Source organism: Cydia fagiglandana, chromosome 7 (genome assembly GCF_963556715.1).
Source record: "Cydia fagiglandana chromosome 7, ilCydFagi1.1, whole genome shotgun sequence".
Lineage (NCBI taxonomy): Eukaryota > Metazoa > Arthropoda > Insecta > Lepidoptera > Tortricidae > Cydia > Cydia fagiglandana.
The window spans coordinates 15,051,184-15,068,591 of record NC_085938.1 but is presented as its reverse complement, the minus strand read 5'-3'; the positions used below and the strand labels follow the sequence as shown (position 1 = coordinate 15,068,591).

The 17,408-nt window shown below is 38.6% G+C and overlaps 2 protein-coding genes across 3 annotated transcripts; both read left to right on the top strand.

Annotated features, from left to right (window-relative positions):
- The first annotated feature begins 570 nt into the window (after window positions 1–570).
- On the top strand, window positions 571–11,756 carry LOC134665977 (succinyl-CoA:3-ketoacid coenzyme A transferase 1, mitochondrial). The gene is made up of 10 exons (XM_063523036.1): window positions 571–842; window positions 1,021–1,219; window positions 1,601–1,719; window positions 2,452–2,592; window positions 3,116–3,375; window positions 4,630–4,790; window positions 5,290–5,445; window positions 6,833–6,954; window positions 10,438–10,608; window positions 11,235–11,756. Exons 1-10 carry the CDS (start codon window positions 774–776, stop codon window positions 11,382–11,384), a joined length of 1,548 nt encoding a protein of 515 aa, XP_063379106.1. The 5' UTR covers window positions 571–773; the 3' UTR covers window positions 11,385–11,756.
- On the top strand, window positions 11,508–16,683 carry LOC134665979 (uncharacterized). Of its 2 annotated transcripts, none has more exons than XM_063523037.1 (7): window positions 11,508–11,580; window positions 12,324–12,473; window positions 13,193–13,319; window positions 14,111–14,324; window positions 14,811–14,941; window positions 15,678–15,831; window positions 16,437–16,683. In XM_063523037.1, exons 2-7 carry the CDS (start codon window positions 12,329–12,331, stop codon window positions 16,662–16,664), a joined length of 999 nt encoding a protein of 332 aa, XP_063379107.1. In that variant the 5' UTR covers window positions 11,508–11,580; window positions 12,324–12,328; the 3' UTR covers window positions 16,665–16,683. The 2 variants fall into 2 exon arrangements, with proteins under 2 accessions (XP_063379107.1, XP_063379108.1); XM_063523038.1 differs by having other exon boundaries at window positions 16,444–16,626.
- Window positions 16,684–17,408: the final 725 nt, after the last annotated feature.

Sequence of the window (17,408 nt, the reverse complement as noted above, 5' to 3'; positions counted from 1 at the left end):
TAAATTTGAATTTGAAAACCTTATTTTTTAAAACGTAATTGCTGCCAATTTCGCCATACATAGAGATTTTTGTATTATTATGATTAATATGATAGGAACCATTTTGGCCTGATTCGACACGAGTGACACGACACGCACTTGGCCGGTTTTTTACACTAACGTTTTTCTTATATTACGAAGACAAGAAATTTAATCAAGCCAAATTAGGTACATGGTACCTAAATTAAATTGGTGGTGGTATGGAGGTTTAACATGGTATTGTTTCAACAGAAAAAGGAGAATAAGTTCCTTTGAAGAGTTAAAGACAAGGTCATTGTAGGTATCTATAAAATAGGTAAGTAAGCTCAATATGTGGTAACGGACGTAGAATTAATTATTATATACTTAAATAACAAGAAATAACAGGCCGAGCGGGAGGTGTGGTGTGTAAACAACTAAATATATTGATGTGGAATTTACATAACGAATGGCATGATCTGGTATATTTGCTTACCCGTTGACCTCGAACCTGCCCACCGAAGACGCAAACAAGTGATTATATCTTATCATTTTATATTGTATCTATTTTAGCAACCGTGCGGCAGTTTGTTCGCTGCTCTTGCCGTGAAACAATAGTAGTGAAATTTTAAGTTTTTTTTATTACCGGCATCTTTGACATTTTGATTGTCACTAGCCAGTTTGACGTAAGAAGGGACGAATGTAAACAAGTAAACAAAAACAAAGTAGGGCAAAACAGCTGCATTTATCGGAAATTAAAAACTTACGGAATAAGAATGGCTCCCATGACGATTGTCCGTATATTTAGCTTAGCGAACACAAAACCCTTGTACTCTATAAGTAAGGTAAGTGCTCATTTGAATTTAATCACTATTTAATCTATGTTTTTATAAGGATGTTTTAAATGCGTCTTAGTGTCCTACTGTGGAATCTTCTAATAACTTTGTTTACGTAGTTTCGTCTATTTAAGTGCGATGTTGCGTAACATATTATAGGTGAAATTATCAAATACTTTATTTTCAGGTTCTGTCGTGTGCAAATTACAGCACTTCAAGCAAAAAGGGCAAAATCTACAGCGATGTCAACAAAGCCGTAAAAGACATTAAAGACGGGTCTAAACTTCTAGTCGGTGGTTTCGGATTGTGCGGCATACCGGAAAATCTTATTCAGGCCTTAAATAAACAAAAAGTCAGTGGTCTAACTGTTGTTTCCAACAATGCAGGTACACTAACTTTTTAATAAAATTATTTCTTATCGGAAACTTTCTAAAATGGGAACTATCTGCACTTACTTCCTGACATTTTTCAAAAGTTCCCGAGTACTTTTTCATTTGAAACTTCTGTAACTTGCAAATGTATTTAAGTATAGTTAACTTGAATTTATAGCTATCAGATGAAACTTGAATAAGGTCTTAATTCTTTAAGGGCCACTTGCAGCATTCACTAACCCAGGGTTTACCAGTTAAACCTGGAGTTACCATAGTTACCAGTACAATTTGACACCGAATTAACGATTTATCCGGTTAACCCTGGGTTAGTGGGATGATGCAAGTGGTGCTTAAGGAATAACATTTTAAAAGCTTAGCATTCAATGTTTTTTTTAGGAGTGGAGAATTTTGGCCTGGGTGTATTGCTCAAGAGCAAACAAATCAAAAGGATGATAGCATCTTATGTTGGAGAGAATGCTGAATTTGAAAGGCAGTTCCTGACGGGAGAGTTGGAAGTGAGTTTTTTTGCTTAACCTCTACCGTCCCACATTCTTAATTCTTGTTCTTGGTCTACCTAATGTTGTGTACATGTCCCACATTCTTAATTCCTGTTCTTGGTCTACCTAATGTTGTGTACCTAACTATAGGTAATAATTGAGCCTTCTACCTTACTAATCTTCTACCTTAGTAATCTACCTTAATTAATACATAATAAAAGGAAATAAGAAAGGCCTCCTCCAACAGTTTTCAAATTGATCTTGAATGAGCTTTCTATATCCAGTCTTCTTGGGCGCTTTTTTAGGGTTCCGTACCCAAAGGATAAAACGGGACCCTATTACTAAGACTTCGCTGTCCATCCGTCTGTCCGTCTGTCTGTCGACTCTGTCACCAGGCTGTATCTCACGAACCGTGATAGCTAGACAGTTGAAATTTTCACAGATGATGTATTTCTGTTGCCGCTATAACAACAAATACTAAAAACAGAATAAAATAAAGATTTAAGTGGGGCTCCCATAAGCAAACGTGATTTTTGACCAAAGTTAAGCAACGTCGGGCGTGGTCAGTACTTGGATGGGTGACCGTTTTCTTTTTGCATTTTTTCCCGTTTTTTTTTTTGCTTTTTGGTACGGAACTCTTCGTGCGCGAGTCCGACTCGCACTTGCCCGGTTTTTTAAATATTGTTACCCCACCCAACCCCCTATAAGTACTTAATTAAAACTTGATGACTTTGACTTTATACATTTCAGGTTGAGCTGACTCCACAAGGCACCTTAGCAGAGAGGATCAGAGCAGGAGGGGCAGGTATCCCTGCTTTCTTCACCCCCACTGGCTATGGTACTCTTATTCAAGAGGGTGGTTCGCCTATCAAATACACCAAGGATGGCAAGGTACTTATAGCAAAATCAACCTTCTGGCTATAAATTTAGAATTTAATTTATACTGTCCACGTTGTTGAAACAATTTAGTGGAAAGTATGGGGATAATACAATATGATGTATCTCTTTGATTTACAAATCTTTGCACTGCAATGGTTGCCACCATTGCACTAAGCATAAAGCATACTTAATACTTGTTGATAAGTAAGCAGTAAGCATTCATAACTTACAGGCACCTTCAACTTCTACAGTCAACACGTCACTTCTACAGTCAACACTATAGGTACAGTCGCCATCAGATATATCGGAGCGGCCAAGGTGTTCACAATATCTGTACACGCGCTCTAACGCCCTGACAATAGAGGTTTGTTCAGATATTTGTGAGCACCTTGGCCGCTCCGATATATCTGATGGTGACTGTACACTATAAGGTTTTGCCGTGGTGACTATTGAAGTCCCATATCGTCAACTCTGTGCCTTTGCCAGTTTGGCACTCATAAAAAAAATTATGAAGAGTGAATGTCTTACCTTTCAGATCGACATCCCAAGCGCTTCCCGCCTCGTCCAACAATTCAACGGCCATAACTACATAATGGAGGAAGCCATCGTCGGAGACTTCGCCCTCGTCAAAGCCTGGAAAGCAGACAAACATGGCAACTTGATCTTTAGGAAGAGCGCCCGTAACTTTAATCCGGCTATGTGCAGAGCTGCGAGGATCACCATAGCTGAAGTTGAGGAAATTGTTGATGAAATTGAACCAGATTTTGTACATGTGCCATCGATATTTGTACACAGGTATATAAGTACCTATTTATTAAGTTCTAGCTGGACTGGAAACGTGGTCTTTCACTATCGGCCTCATCTCAAAATTCAAAGTCGCTCAACGAGCTATGGAGAGGGCTATGTTCGGAGTTTCTCTGCGTGATCGAATCAGAAATGAGGAGATCCGTAAACGAACTAAAGTCACCGACATAGTCCACCATCCGGTGTAGCAAGCTGAAGTGGCAATGGGCAGGCCACATTGCGCGCAGAGAAGATGGCCGATGGGGTCGAAAAGTGCTCGAGTGGAGACCACGGACTAGCAAGCGCAGCGTAGGACGTCCACCCACAAGATGGACGGACGACCTTGTTAAGGCCGCCGGAAGACGCTGGATGCGGGTCGCTTCCAACCGGTACGAATGGCGGTCCTAGGGGGAGGCTTATGTTCAGCAGTGGGCGTCTTGTGGCTGAGATGATGATGGTGATGATAGCTGGACTGGCGTGTGATTCAGTTTGTCATTTTGTCTCCCCCCTATACTACAGGTGTGAACAAAACAGACTATCGTTAGAGCTTGCTACTAATACGTCTGGAAACGCTGAGAAAGCAATATTTGGTCTGGTAATACATACTTCATGACTTGGCGAACAATTGTTAGCAATTTAAATTTGCAGTATATTCTCGATCTTTACGCATTTGATTACACAAACTCTAAAGTATTTCGTAAGAATAGTGTATATTCCACCTATCCAATTTCTTCATCCAATGTCTATTGCGACTCACATTTTACTTAAGGCTTGGCCACACACAGAGCGCGACGCAGCGCCGCGTCCGCGCCGCGTGATGCCGACGCGAAGCCTGGTCAAACAGGGCGCGCGCCGATCGCGCCGGCCTCACGCTCTCAACACGCCCTCAAGGCGCGCGTGAACGCGGCGCGGCCGCGCGGGAACGCGGCGCACCGCTCGCTGCCTAACGTCCGATCCTACTGACGTGACCTTGCGAGACGCGGCGGGCCGCCGCGTCCGCGCGGCGCAGCGCTGCGCACGCGCCGCGTGGACGCTAGGGGCCGCGCGGCGCGGGGCGCGACAGAAGCGGGGCGTGATACCGGCGGGACGCAGTCTGTTTGACGTCGGTAACCTGTTAGCATGTGCCGCGGTCGCGCGGCGTGGACGCGGCGCGGACGCGGCGCTGCGTCGCGCTCTGTGTGTGGCCAAGCCTTTAATGAGAGAGTGAGACGCAATGACATTCTCGTCGAATACCCCAATATACTTAGGTCCAACTATTATTCACAGGGTTATCAAGGGTGAGAAGTATGAGAAGCGCATTGAGAGGAGGATCGTTCAGAAGACCGGAGAGCAGAAAGAGAAGAAACCGGCAGATCTGATGCGGGAGAGGATCATTAGAAGGGCCGCTTTGGAGTTTAAGGATGGAATGCATGCAAATCTTGGAATAGGTAAATTAATGTACATACAATTATTTTGCAAATGCTTAATAGTTTTATTAATTATTTCGCTGTTGGTTCGCGAATAGCGTGCTAGCGGTGTAATCACTAGACAAAATAGAGTTAACCCCGAAAAGTCTGCAGCCAGTTTGATAGCCCACACAGTGCCAGTGTTATTTTAAACGTCAAACTTCTATGAAATTATGACGTATAAATAACACTTGCACTGCGTGGGCTATGAAAATCGCTGCAGACTCTTCTTAGTCTAACTCTAGATGATTTAATCAATAAAAAAATCGACAGGTGACAAGCAAGTCACTAATTACTAAAAAAAATAATAAACAAAAATCGACCTTCGTTTAGTAGTAATATTGTTCACTATGGCTATGAACTTGTGGTGGTACCTACTTAGTGACTTTTGCTTGCCACCCGACGATATACTAGTTTCTTTTTATTAAGAGCCAAATTTTACAAAGTATATATTTTATAATATTTATACTTTTAATTTAAGGTATGCCCATGCTGGCCAGTAACTTCATTCCCAAGAACGTGAGAGTGCTGCTGCAATCCGAAAACGGTATACTTGGCCTAGGACCTGCTCCTACCGAGGACCAAGTGGATGCAGACCTCGTCAATGCTGGAAAGGAAACTGTCACCGTACTACCAGGTAACTTTTGATTTCTGCCCTGACCAGGAATATATGAACACGCGCCATGTTGCGGAATTTCAATGGAACTAATTTATTCATACTATACTGAACTGCCATTCTACACAATGAGAATAACAGCGCCCTCTTGACAATGATCATATATTACTGGTCAGGCTTTACTTCATAAACACTTGCATCTCATAATTTCTGAAAAGAACAAAGTACCTACAAAAGTACAAATGTTATTGAATTACGTAATGATTAACCTTTTGAACGCCACAGACGACAATTGACGTCAACGCAAAATCGTGACAACAACGCCAAAGACGGCATTTGACGTCGATCGTTTTTTGATGAAAATCTACTGAAAAACTCCCCACTTTTAGGTTGGCATTATTTATTCACAAAACTAAATTTTATCCCCGTGGCGTCAGTGGCACGGCAAATGGATGCGCCGCTTGGCGTTGAAAAGGTTAAAAAAGGGTTAACCCTTTATAGGTCGCACTAATCTAGACTGCAGTTTTCCGAAAAAATCCAAATATATTCCAAATACTTTTCATTTCATTTGAACAGGAATCTTATTTTGCGAAAGTACATTCTAATTTGAACCTTAACTCGATGTACCTACTAAGGTTGAAATTCTATTGACTCTTGTGTGGTCGATAAATCGTAGGTACTATGCTTGTGCACTAGATCAATATTTCAAAATTCGGTTCCTTTGTTCAGAATCAATTCTGACTGTTCAGATGCATCCTTTGCTCAGATTCAGTTATATTAAATGACCCATACCTCGATACTCCTGGATACTTAAAGAAACATATACAAAATACAAATACAAATACAAAATTCTTTATTTCATTAAAAACCATTACATATTTTTACCAATGGCTGGTGTCTCCCTGTAAGTTATTTACAAAATAACCTGTGCTGGGAGGCACCGCTCTTCCATATCTAATTTACAATTTATTTAGTATTATACTATCATATACTTAACTATTGTGTGTGTGTGTGTGTGTGTGTGTGTGTGTGTGTGTGTGTGTGTGTGTGTGTGTGTGTGTGTGAGTGTGTGTACTTGTGCGGCTTGGCTAGGCTACATATCCTAGCAAGTCTTCCACCTGATCGTAATTTTTATCTACTAACCAATTTACTACCTTATTTTTTACATCGTATTGTAGCTTTGGGTATATATCTAGTGCTTTGTTTAAAATATTGTATAGGTGCGAAGAACGTTTATTATATTACTTGTTTGTGAGCCAGCCGGGCTAGCACATGATTGGCGCAACAGTATCTCGCGGCGAGATAGTCTACCTGTCCCTCTTTAATTAACATGGTTAGAAAAAGTAAAACGCAAAGTAAACATATAAGAATCTGATTACTTTGCTAAGTTTTCATAACAATATTCCAGGTGCATCGTTCTTCTCGTCGGACGACAGTTTCGGAATGATCCGGGGCGGCCACATCGACCTCACCGTGTTGGGAGCCATGCAAGTTTCGCGATATGGCGACTTGGCCAATTGGATGATTCCTGTAAGTTTTCGCACTTTGGCCTGATCTATCCTTGTATCTAGAGATTAATATGGCAAACCCCTGAACCAGTGGTGGATTTAGACATTTGCCGCCCGTAGGCTATGCAGATTTTGCCGCCCCTATCCGTCTCGCTAATGGCTTTTTAAAGTACTTTCCAATCAGAGGCGTTTAATTTTATAGTACAACACATGAACACACTATAGTCATATTAAAATGCATCAGAATCAGAATCAGAATTAGAATCAGAATGCATTTATTCGTTATAACATAGGTACATTGTATTGGTCTTATAGTTAAAGCATAATTGCGAACGCTATGTTTTGCCACTAGGCGTACGAATTTGTTTACCTGTACTAAGTTTAAACATGCACAAGTCTAGGGTATAGTGCGACATAAAATAGTAGAATTTAAATGAAATGGAACTAAAAAATTTGCATACTAAATTGCTGAAATGTTTAAGCATTTTACGTTAAAAAAAAAAAATGTGACAGTCACGTAGGAAGTGGCGCCCTCAATGATTTATTACAATTTCTTGTCGAACTATACTCATCCTTCATTAGTCAAATCAATTACAAAAATAATAAATAAGAACAGAAATTCATAATAATAATTTAAAACTATAAATATTAAAGAATGTCAACAATGAAAATTTTAAACATAGAGAACTACAAATAGAAAAAATTACAAAAATAGAAAACGGGCTATAAATCATTATCATTCAAGAACTGCTGTATACTATAGTAACATTTCTTGATTAGCAGTGATTTTAAAGTCTTCTTAAAATGTACAATATTTAATTCTTTTATAGTGTTCGGAATTTTATTATATATTTGAGGTGCCATTCCTAGCACACTTTTGCGCATCATGGCTGTTTTACATACTTTATGGCATAATTCATTTTTATATTGAGATCGTACAGGAAGCTTTCGTGTGTCAGCAATTTTATCAAAAAGGTTTGGATTACATTTTACAAACATAGAAATTTCCAAGATATATAGGCAGGGCAAAGTTAGGATGTTTAGTGACTTAAAGTACGGAATAACACTATCCATAGTTTTTAGACCACACATACATCGTACACATCTTTTTTGGGCTTTAAGTACTGCATCTTTATCAGTTGCATTGCCCCAAAAGATGACTCCATATCGTAGTACCGATGCAACAAGTCCATGATATGCAACAAGTAAAGCTTCATTATTTACTACCTTGGAAAGTTTATGAAGAGCAAATGCTGACTTACTTAATTTTTGCATATAAGGTGACATCACTATTCTAGATACAAATTTATATACTGGATCTAAAGAGAATGATTGCGTTTTGGTCACTCAATGACGATGCGACCTCGTTATATTTGCCTGATCTGAGGGCTTACCGCGCACCACGTTCGACTTACGTACGAATTTACAAGTGCGACAGAGAGGCAACACGTCGAACGTGGTTTGCGGTAGGCCCTCTGGACCGGGACTAGACAATCCACGTTTGACCTATCGTGTTGATCTCACGTTGATGTGGGAAAAATCATAAGTTCTCGAATACGTACGTTAAAATTTGACATTAGTGATAACAGTTTGGTGACAACCAAAACAAACCGAACCACCCGAGTTTAGAGTTGAGTTTTGGTTGTACCAAGTGATACTGATCAAATCAACACTTGATAGAATCAACATGCAATAATATCAACTGTTGATTTGACGTGGATACGAAATCTGACAGTTGTACATGTAGAATTTGGCCCCTATCTATCTTGTATCTGGAGATTTATATGACAAATCCCAAAACTATGTATTTATTTATTGTATACATGTACAGTACAATGATGCATAAGAATACATGGTGTTAATTATATATCTTAGGAATAGTACATGCTACCCTGTGAGGGCATTACAATGACTTATTTCTATACTTATGTTATATTTTGTAACATCTTATATGTAGTACTAAAGATTAATGAATAATGGTATTATACAGTTTAATTACATATATTTAAATTTATTCTCATTAATTATAATAGTATTTGTCACATCTAATTAAGTGTCTAGTCAATTTAAATCTTTGTCATTAAGGAATTCGTCTATACTATAGTAGCATTTTTTTATCAGTAGGTCTACAAGCTTTTTCTTGGATACGCTATCTCTAATCTCGGTCGTTATACTGTGGGGTAATTTATTATATATTTTAATGGCTCTTACATGGGGGCTGTTTTGATACATTACCAAATTGCACGTCGGGATAGCTAGTAGATTTTTACATCTCGTATTGCCAGTTACTAGGTTTTTGCGCATTTCATATAGGTGTAAGTGTTTTCTTACAAACATGGTTGTTTCCAATATGTATATACATGGTAGGGTTAGTAATTTAAATTTTGAAAAGAATGGGCGGGAGCTTTCTGGTACTCGTATGTTTGCAAGGATGCGAATACACTTTTTTTGCATTTTGAAGAGGTCGTCGACATCTACGCTGGCTCCCCATAGTGGCACACCGTATCGTAGCCATGAGTAGGCATACGCATAATAAACAGATAGAGCGCAGTTTAAATCCGTAGTTCGTTTTATTGCACACAATGCGTAAATAAATTTTGAAAGTTTTGTCTTTACGTTGCTAATGTGGTCTTTCCAGTTTATATGTGTATCTATTGTTAAACCGAGAAGAGTAAAGTCGCTAACTATATCGATATGATTATTGTTTATGGATAAGTCAATATTTAGAGGTTTCTTCTGAAAAGGTTTAAACTGGATGACCTTGGTTTTTTTATAATTAATTTCAAGGTTATGATTATTTAGCCAATTTGAAACGGACTCTAATATAGTTTTTAGTCGAGTATTACATTCCTGGTCGCTGGTAGTATCAAATAGTATGGATATATCGTCCGCAAAAAGTATGCATTTATCGTTTATGGCCTTTGGTAGATCGTTTATATATGCAATAAATAGTACACATCCCAAAACGCTTCCCTGTGGTATGGAGCACGTGGTACGTCGCATTTTGGATCTTACTTCTTCTTAATGGTACACAGTATTATGTATATATATAATACTGTGTACCATTAGGTATTGAAATAAAATTAACAAACCATTTGTATATTTTCGGGTAATTATAACATTTATGGGCTAACCAACCAAATACAAAAGCGCCTAGATCTGTCACTGAACGACTTGACTTTAACCTACATTATTTGATCATGTAATATTTTCATCTACCCTCAAATGGCTCCTTAAGCCAGATTTTGTTTACTTTTATTTAAATACCATAGTCTAATAAAACATGGTCTTCTCTTCCCAGAGTGACACAAGCCTACGTCACAATAACATGGCCGCTATATATAGCGCTATCGCATATTATCATATAGCGCTGTCGCATGATGACGTAGGCTTGTGTCAGTCAGGTGACCTAGAAAAGACGGGAAGAGAGTACCAGGCGGAGTATATTATTATACCATGTTAAATACCTAAAGATAAGAATAGATTTGCTATGCTTTGCTTCCAGGGTAAAATGGTAAAAGGAATGGGCGGCGCCATGGACCTGGTGTCGGCGCCGCGCACCAAGGTGGTGATCACCATGGAGCACACCACCAAGGGCGGCGGACACCGCATCCTGCCCGAGTGCGATCTACCCCTCACTGGCAAGAACTGCGTTGACATGATCATCACTGAAAAGGTACGGGAGGGGTTATACTCTGTCAAGACATTTCCGTCAGTACAAAAGAGCAGCAAATTTAAAAAATGTAGGCGCGACGGGTTATCGTCCCATATAAAATTTGAATTTAGACTATTAGACTAAGAAAAGACTGCAAAGATTTTGATAGCATACGCAGCGCAAGTGTTACTTATTTATACGTCATAATTTCATAGAGAGAGACCAAGAAAAGTCTGCAGCGATTTTAGTGTAACTCTATTTCAAAATCTTGTCTGCTGAGAAGGACCGAGAATGCGATATGTTGTTTCCCTGTCCCTCTTAACACACAGATAGCACAAGAATGGCAACAGCCTTTTTGGCGCGAACATTTATGGTTTAAATTTTAAACATTTTTTCTTTGCATATAGCGATTTTATTTTAATGAAATAAAAAAAAACCTGTCTGCTAACAAAGCTATACGAATATTTATAAATATATTTGAGAAAAAAGATATGCCAATAAATTCCATTCTATTCAGAAACCAAGGTTTCTTAGAGAATAATGTTTTTTGTGTGGCAATTAATGGTTTCTTATTCTTTTATTCTTATTCTTAATTATCTAGATTAAGGTACAATAAAAGACTACTGACGATGAACTGTAATTTTCAGGCGGTTTTCAATGTGGACAAGGAGAGGGGCCTGACACTGACAGAGCTGGCCGAAGGAGTGACGGTGGAAGACGTGATTGTGGCCACGGGGTGCGAGTTCGAAGTCTCCAAGGACCTGAAGAAGATGGGAGATGTCTTGGAAACAGACTAAGAGAATAATTATTCTCTTTGTCTTTCTTTAATTTTAAAATTTATATTAATAATGCATGGTTTACTGACAGGATGTTATTTGTGCGAGAAAATAGTTGGTCGCTAGTCTTTTTCTCGTCGCCGCGTGAATGTTATGAAATCCTATTCAAAATCTAAATGCCAATGTTGAATTGAGAGTACCCGTAAACAACCCACGAGTAAGTAAAAATTTATATTTTTGTTACAATTTATATTATACGTACCTACACTTATACATAAATAATATTTTAAGTATACACTGCCAATTTGTTGAATAAAAAAAGTTAAGTTTTTGATAAATTTTATTCTAAGCTCGAATATCAAAATGCTTGGAAATTATAATGTTACTTTATTATGACGTCGTTTTTTTCCGTTTTATTTTTTTGCTTTATGTATCATCAACGGAAAATGGTGGCCACATTTATTCGTTTATGTGATAATGATAAAGTGGTAAGTAAGGGTGATATTCTATTTGTCCAATATCATTGAGTCTCACTTTCTCATTAAGCAAAATGTGAGACAAAATACACTTTGTGTAAAGCGATTGGACAGTTGGAATATCACCCTAATATGAAACTATGCGACAAAGATTAAAAGTTGGAGAATCAGTAAGACTAGAGTCTTTGCAGAAAGAGAAGAGTCGCGGAACAGACTGCAACAACATTTACTACTTTTAATTAGTTTATTAGAAAAAAAATCCCTTAATGAGGGCGCCACTGGACGGTCGACCCAGTCATGAATCTGCCAAAATCAACGATGACGAAACGAGGCCGTAATTTTATAGAAAAAAATATTATTTAATCAATAACTCTATGGGAGATTTATGCTAATGTCACAAAAGGTCATCAGAATCTGTAGAAGTATAATATCTGTCAAAAAGATTTGTTAATAGATCACTTTACCGAAATATTGTATTTTAAAGGAAATATGTGCGGAGGCTGGAAAAAAGCTGGCATTAGAGGAAGGAGAGTAGATAATGACAAACATAACCACCCCGTTATAGTTTGGAGCGTTTGGTACTTGTCGCTAGCCACACTGGTGATGATCGTTTGTACATCGGTATTGTTTTTCTGTAAGTGCAGTACCATAAGTGTATAGTCTATTTTTACAAAATTTGTGACGTTCCAGGGTAAAAGGTACCTTATGGCGGCTGGCACTTACGTCACATAGCGCCGCAATAATATTGGAGCGGCGTTAATAATAGCGTAAGCGCCAACCACCATAAGGTACCTTTACCCGTGGGACGTCACATTTGAACAGCTACATACATAGGAAAGTGAGGGCAGTCAAAAATATTTAGGTACCCATTTTTTTCACTACTCATACAGTATTGATAATCGAGAGTACATAACACAAAGGTCCATGAAGGCGTCATGATCATTTGTGACGTCCCACGGGTAAAGGTACCTTATGGCGATTGGCTCTTACGCTATTATTAACGCTGTTCCAATATTATTGTGGCGCTATGCGACGTAAGCGCCAATAGCCATAAGGTATCTTTTGCCGTGGAACATCACATTTTTTCTTAGTTGTTACTATCTTGGCTTGTTAGCATTGAGCAAAATGTATGGTGGAGAACTTACAAGCACTGGTCCAAGTTTTCATTTAAAAATGCCAAAAAAATGCCAAATTTTTAGTGTTCCGTACAAAACTTTGTTCACGGAATACTTATTTTAGGTGATATGATTCAATAATGATGGGCAAAACAGTACGCAACCGTACTCTACTGGTTTAGGTGTATTTTACTATTTACGCCCAAAAACTGTCGTTTGATAGTGCATTTGATTACAGGTGTATCAATAGTTGTGGAAATGCTGCATATGGACGTACTTCTTTCGCTATCACTGCTTACTGGAATCGTTATGTTGCCCACGAATTTCTACTTGCTCCACATGATATCTAAAGGGGAAAAAATAAAGTTCAGTATATTTAACTTACCTACCTACATTTAACTTAGGTACCTAACTATATACACTCACTAAGAATTACTTTTAGGGGGATATAGCGAATGTTAAGGAATATATTCCTATTTATCTTACAAAAATAATTCAAAACCCATAATTACACAAAATGAATGAATTATCTTAAGGTCTCGTTTAGCATGAGATTGAATATGCATCCATTGAAGTCTTAATTAAAGTCTGGTCAGTACCAGAGGGGTGTCAGTACACCCCTACCCTTACTATTACCCTTTCCAGGGTCCATTATGTACTCACATAATTATGTAGGTAACATACTGGTAGGTATGCAAATAAAGATCTCTATCTCAACTGAGTTCTGAAGTAGAGTTTGGCCACATCACAGACAAAACATCCTCCACGCATACGGTAATTTTATTCCATGTTCGAGTCGAAAGTGTCTTTGTGTGATGTCCGTGTCTTTGAACGGACCAATCACGGCACGGGACTTCGCTCATCTCGTCCCGCGCACCCCCGCATTTTTGGCATCATCGGTTGCATGAAATAATTGCTCTAAACTCGGTCTAGAGGATTCCTAGTCTATGGGCCACATTGATTGATTCTTTAAATAAGGGCTTGTGCACAAATCACGCGAGGTTCGATGGGGGGGGGGGGGCACGAAAAAATCACGATAGATCACGTTGGGGGAGGGGGGGGTCAAAAAGTAGCCGAAAACACCTCGCGTGATTTGTGTACAACCCCTAATATGTGAGAGGATAGGACATAGGGTAACAATTTACTTCTGTTGCAGTCCTTATACAAGAGTTTTCTGTTGGGATCTCTGGGTCTGCATGGCAACGATAATTATAATAAGCTTTATAGGTACCTGTCTTTGCTCGTACAAGATCTATCACTGTAAAATTTGCATCAAAAAATCCATTTGTGAAGCTATGAACAATTATAGGCACGACGCTAAACACAAACACCTTATGGACAGTATACAATGGGGAATCAGATGTTGTGGGGTATGTAATTTTTACCATAATTTTAGTATATTCAAAATAAGAGATAATCATTTCTTCAATGTACTTTTGTATATGTCGGGTGTTTAAGTGTTCAACAATTCATTTTTCACAAATCGTATGGCGCTGTACAGCGCCATCTAGTTTTAAAAAGGCCTGCGACAATTTGCTCGATCCTCTTTTTCCTTTGTTTTATTTATATGTATGTAAGTACGTGTATGTACGAGCTGGAAAGAGTATATAATTCTTCAAGGCTATTTTTACCTGGCAAAAAGCGAATGCTGCGTGATGATGATGCGAGGGTAATACAAATATTTAGGTAGGTATGTTATGTTGTGTTACGATATTTGAGATATTTCATTGAGTTAAGTACGAAAATATAGCCTACAGCTAGCCCGTTGAAAGGCCTATTTTTTATGTAGGTACTTCAGCGGCATTTAAATTATCGAAATCATGTATGTATTTGTAAATAGATGACTTTACTTTCAGCTTGACTCCTATACGGATTGGTTTAGCAAAGATTGGTACGATTTCACACGCGACTACGAATGGGATCCCACTTCTGATACAAAACTACGTTCGAAGGGAGTGGAGCTTGTTACTGATAGCGTTCCTTTCAGGTAAACAAAAGGGTCAGCAGCCTTTGAGGGAAACCAGTGCTGTCAAACTGCTGTAACTTATAAGACAGTCAGATGTACTCTTTAAATAACCATGAATAAACTTTGTACACAATGTCAGAATAAATATATGAATCTCAGGGACATAGTCGGTTTGGGTTGTAAACTTTCATCCAGGGTTTCGATTGTGAAGTTTAAATAATAATTTCTTAGTGGAGCCACAGAATAAATAATAGTACTAGGTACAGAAGACTCGCTCCCTAACAAAACGCGTCTGTTGCGATCAGCACAGATATGGCCGCTAGGTGGCGACAGCGCCACGCGCGGCTTATGGCAAACCCCAAAATTGGGGCCGAACGGATGTACTTTTAGCTACCTGTAGCAAAGCGACGAAATCGCGGAGTGAGCCACGCCTGGTGGAGCTGTACAACTATATATTTGACTCTCTTCCTGCAATCTTCATTTATTAAATTTATTACATACTTGATGACCCGACGAACTTCGTTTCACCTATATCTATATATTTTTTTGCAAAGTCTTATCTTTCATGAATAAGAGCCTTCTCCTGACGATAGCAAACACAACAAAAAAGAATTAGAGAAATTGGTCCACTCGCGTTTACGCGTGATGCCGATGCCGTGACCAAGTGAAATAGAGCTGCATTATATATAGGTAGGTAGTATTAGGTACCGTGTAAAGCCGTGTAAAGGTACCTAAACATATTTGTATCATGTTCTAGTTGCTGCAAATCAGGATCGTGCATATCGAACTACTTGACGGAGATGGGAACCTCGTCTATACATTTGAGTGGATGCGCTGAGGAACTCTATGTAATAATTATGACTGCGCTGGTTATTCAGTTCACTATTTTTTTTTCCGTTTTTATAGTTGAGGTAATATATACTCTTCTACGTATAATACCTATGTATATATAAATATATATACTTATAGTACCGGCCAAAAATTTATCACCTTTTTTTACGGCAAAAGGTCAACTAGGAATCCTTAAAAACGGTTTGCCGTAAAAACCTAAGGGTGATATATTTTTGGCCGGTACTATAGGTACCTACTACCTACTTATAAATCTTATAGTGGAAATAGAAAGTTACTTGTATGCCCTTCATCGAACATTTATAAAGTCTATTTAATTGTATAGCAAGTACGATTTAGACTTTTACTTAATTTACTTGGCTTATAAACCAAAATTTATTTTCCCAAAAGAATGCATATATTCGTTCTATTTACTACTTCTATATACCAATACCTACTATAGGTACATACCACATGATACTCCCTAGCATGACTAGCATTGTTGCGCGCGACTCCATGCAGTACTTTGAAGTCGCGCTTGACATACATACATGTACCTATGTAGAGTCGCGCGGGACAACGCAAGTCATACGGGGTATATTTCATGCCTACGATGACTTCCGTAGGTTCATCCCCGTAGCTCGTATTCTACGTATTTCTAACAGCTGAATACAATTTATCCTATTAGCTTTTAGTTTTCATTCTGGCTCTACCCAAAGAGAAAGAAGCCTGCCAACAAATCATAAAAGGCCAAACTCGCGTGTACGACGTGAAGGAACTTCTCAATGTGAACCCCAACTTTAATTGGAGTGGTTCGCTTGAGTCGGCCTTGGACGAGAGTGATGCTGAAGAAACGGACTCGCCCAAGATAGCAGTGGAAGATGTGCCTGATAAATCAGCGCCGGGACTTCCCTAATTTTGTACATAATAAAATGAATAAAAGTAATCATTTCAAATTGGTTTTCTCAATACAAAAACTATACAGCGCTTACCATTAATAGTGTATACTATAACACTTGTTACGTTACCATTAATTAGCATATTAAGGCCGTAACACACTATCGCACCGCACTCTACCTTGGTGCGTCACACCCATAAGTGAGAGCGAGAAAGAGATGTCTGTAACTCGTAGTAATTATTATCGATTAAACAACTGTACCGCTATTCGGAACCTAATAATAATATTGAGAATGGCAACCCTGTTGTCGGTCGTATTGTCCTTTTCTAGCATATACGTCCCTCTCTCTCTCACACTCCCACCACACAGCAGTTTGCTTTTTGGCGGTTGTCGCAAAAACAAATTTCCAACTCATTGGCTTGCTGTTTTTCCATCTGGAAGGTCGTGAAGCTAAACTGCTGGTGAGTTTTTGAATTGTACCCCAGTTTAGCTGACTATATTGAAAAACAGTTTCTAACGGCTTTTGCCGTTCGAAATAAATAATTAAATTTAGTGTCCGTTAAACTATCTAGCAAATAAAAACGATCCGGAATAGTAATGTGTAAGTTTTCAAAGGCTGCCTGCGCGCACCGTGGCTATGCTAATGAAAATACTAAAACACATAATGGTAGAAAACACATCGAGCTGGTAAAGCGTGCACTTGTCACCATTAGAATTTAATTAATATTATACCTACATTAAGTCTCTTCAGAGTCTTATTAC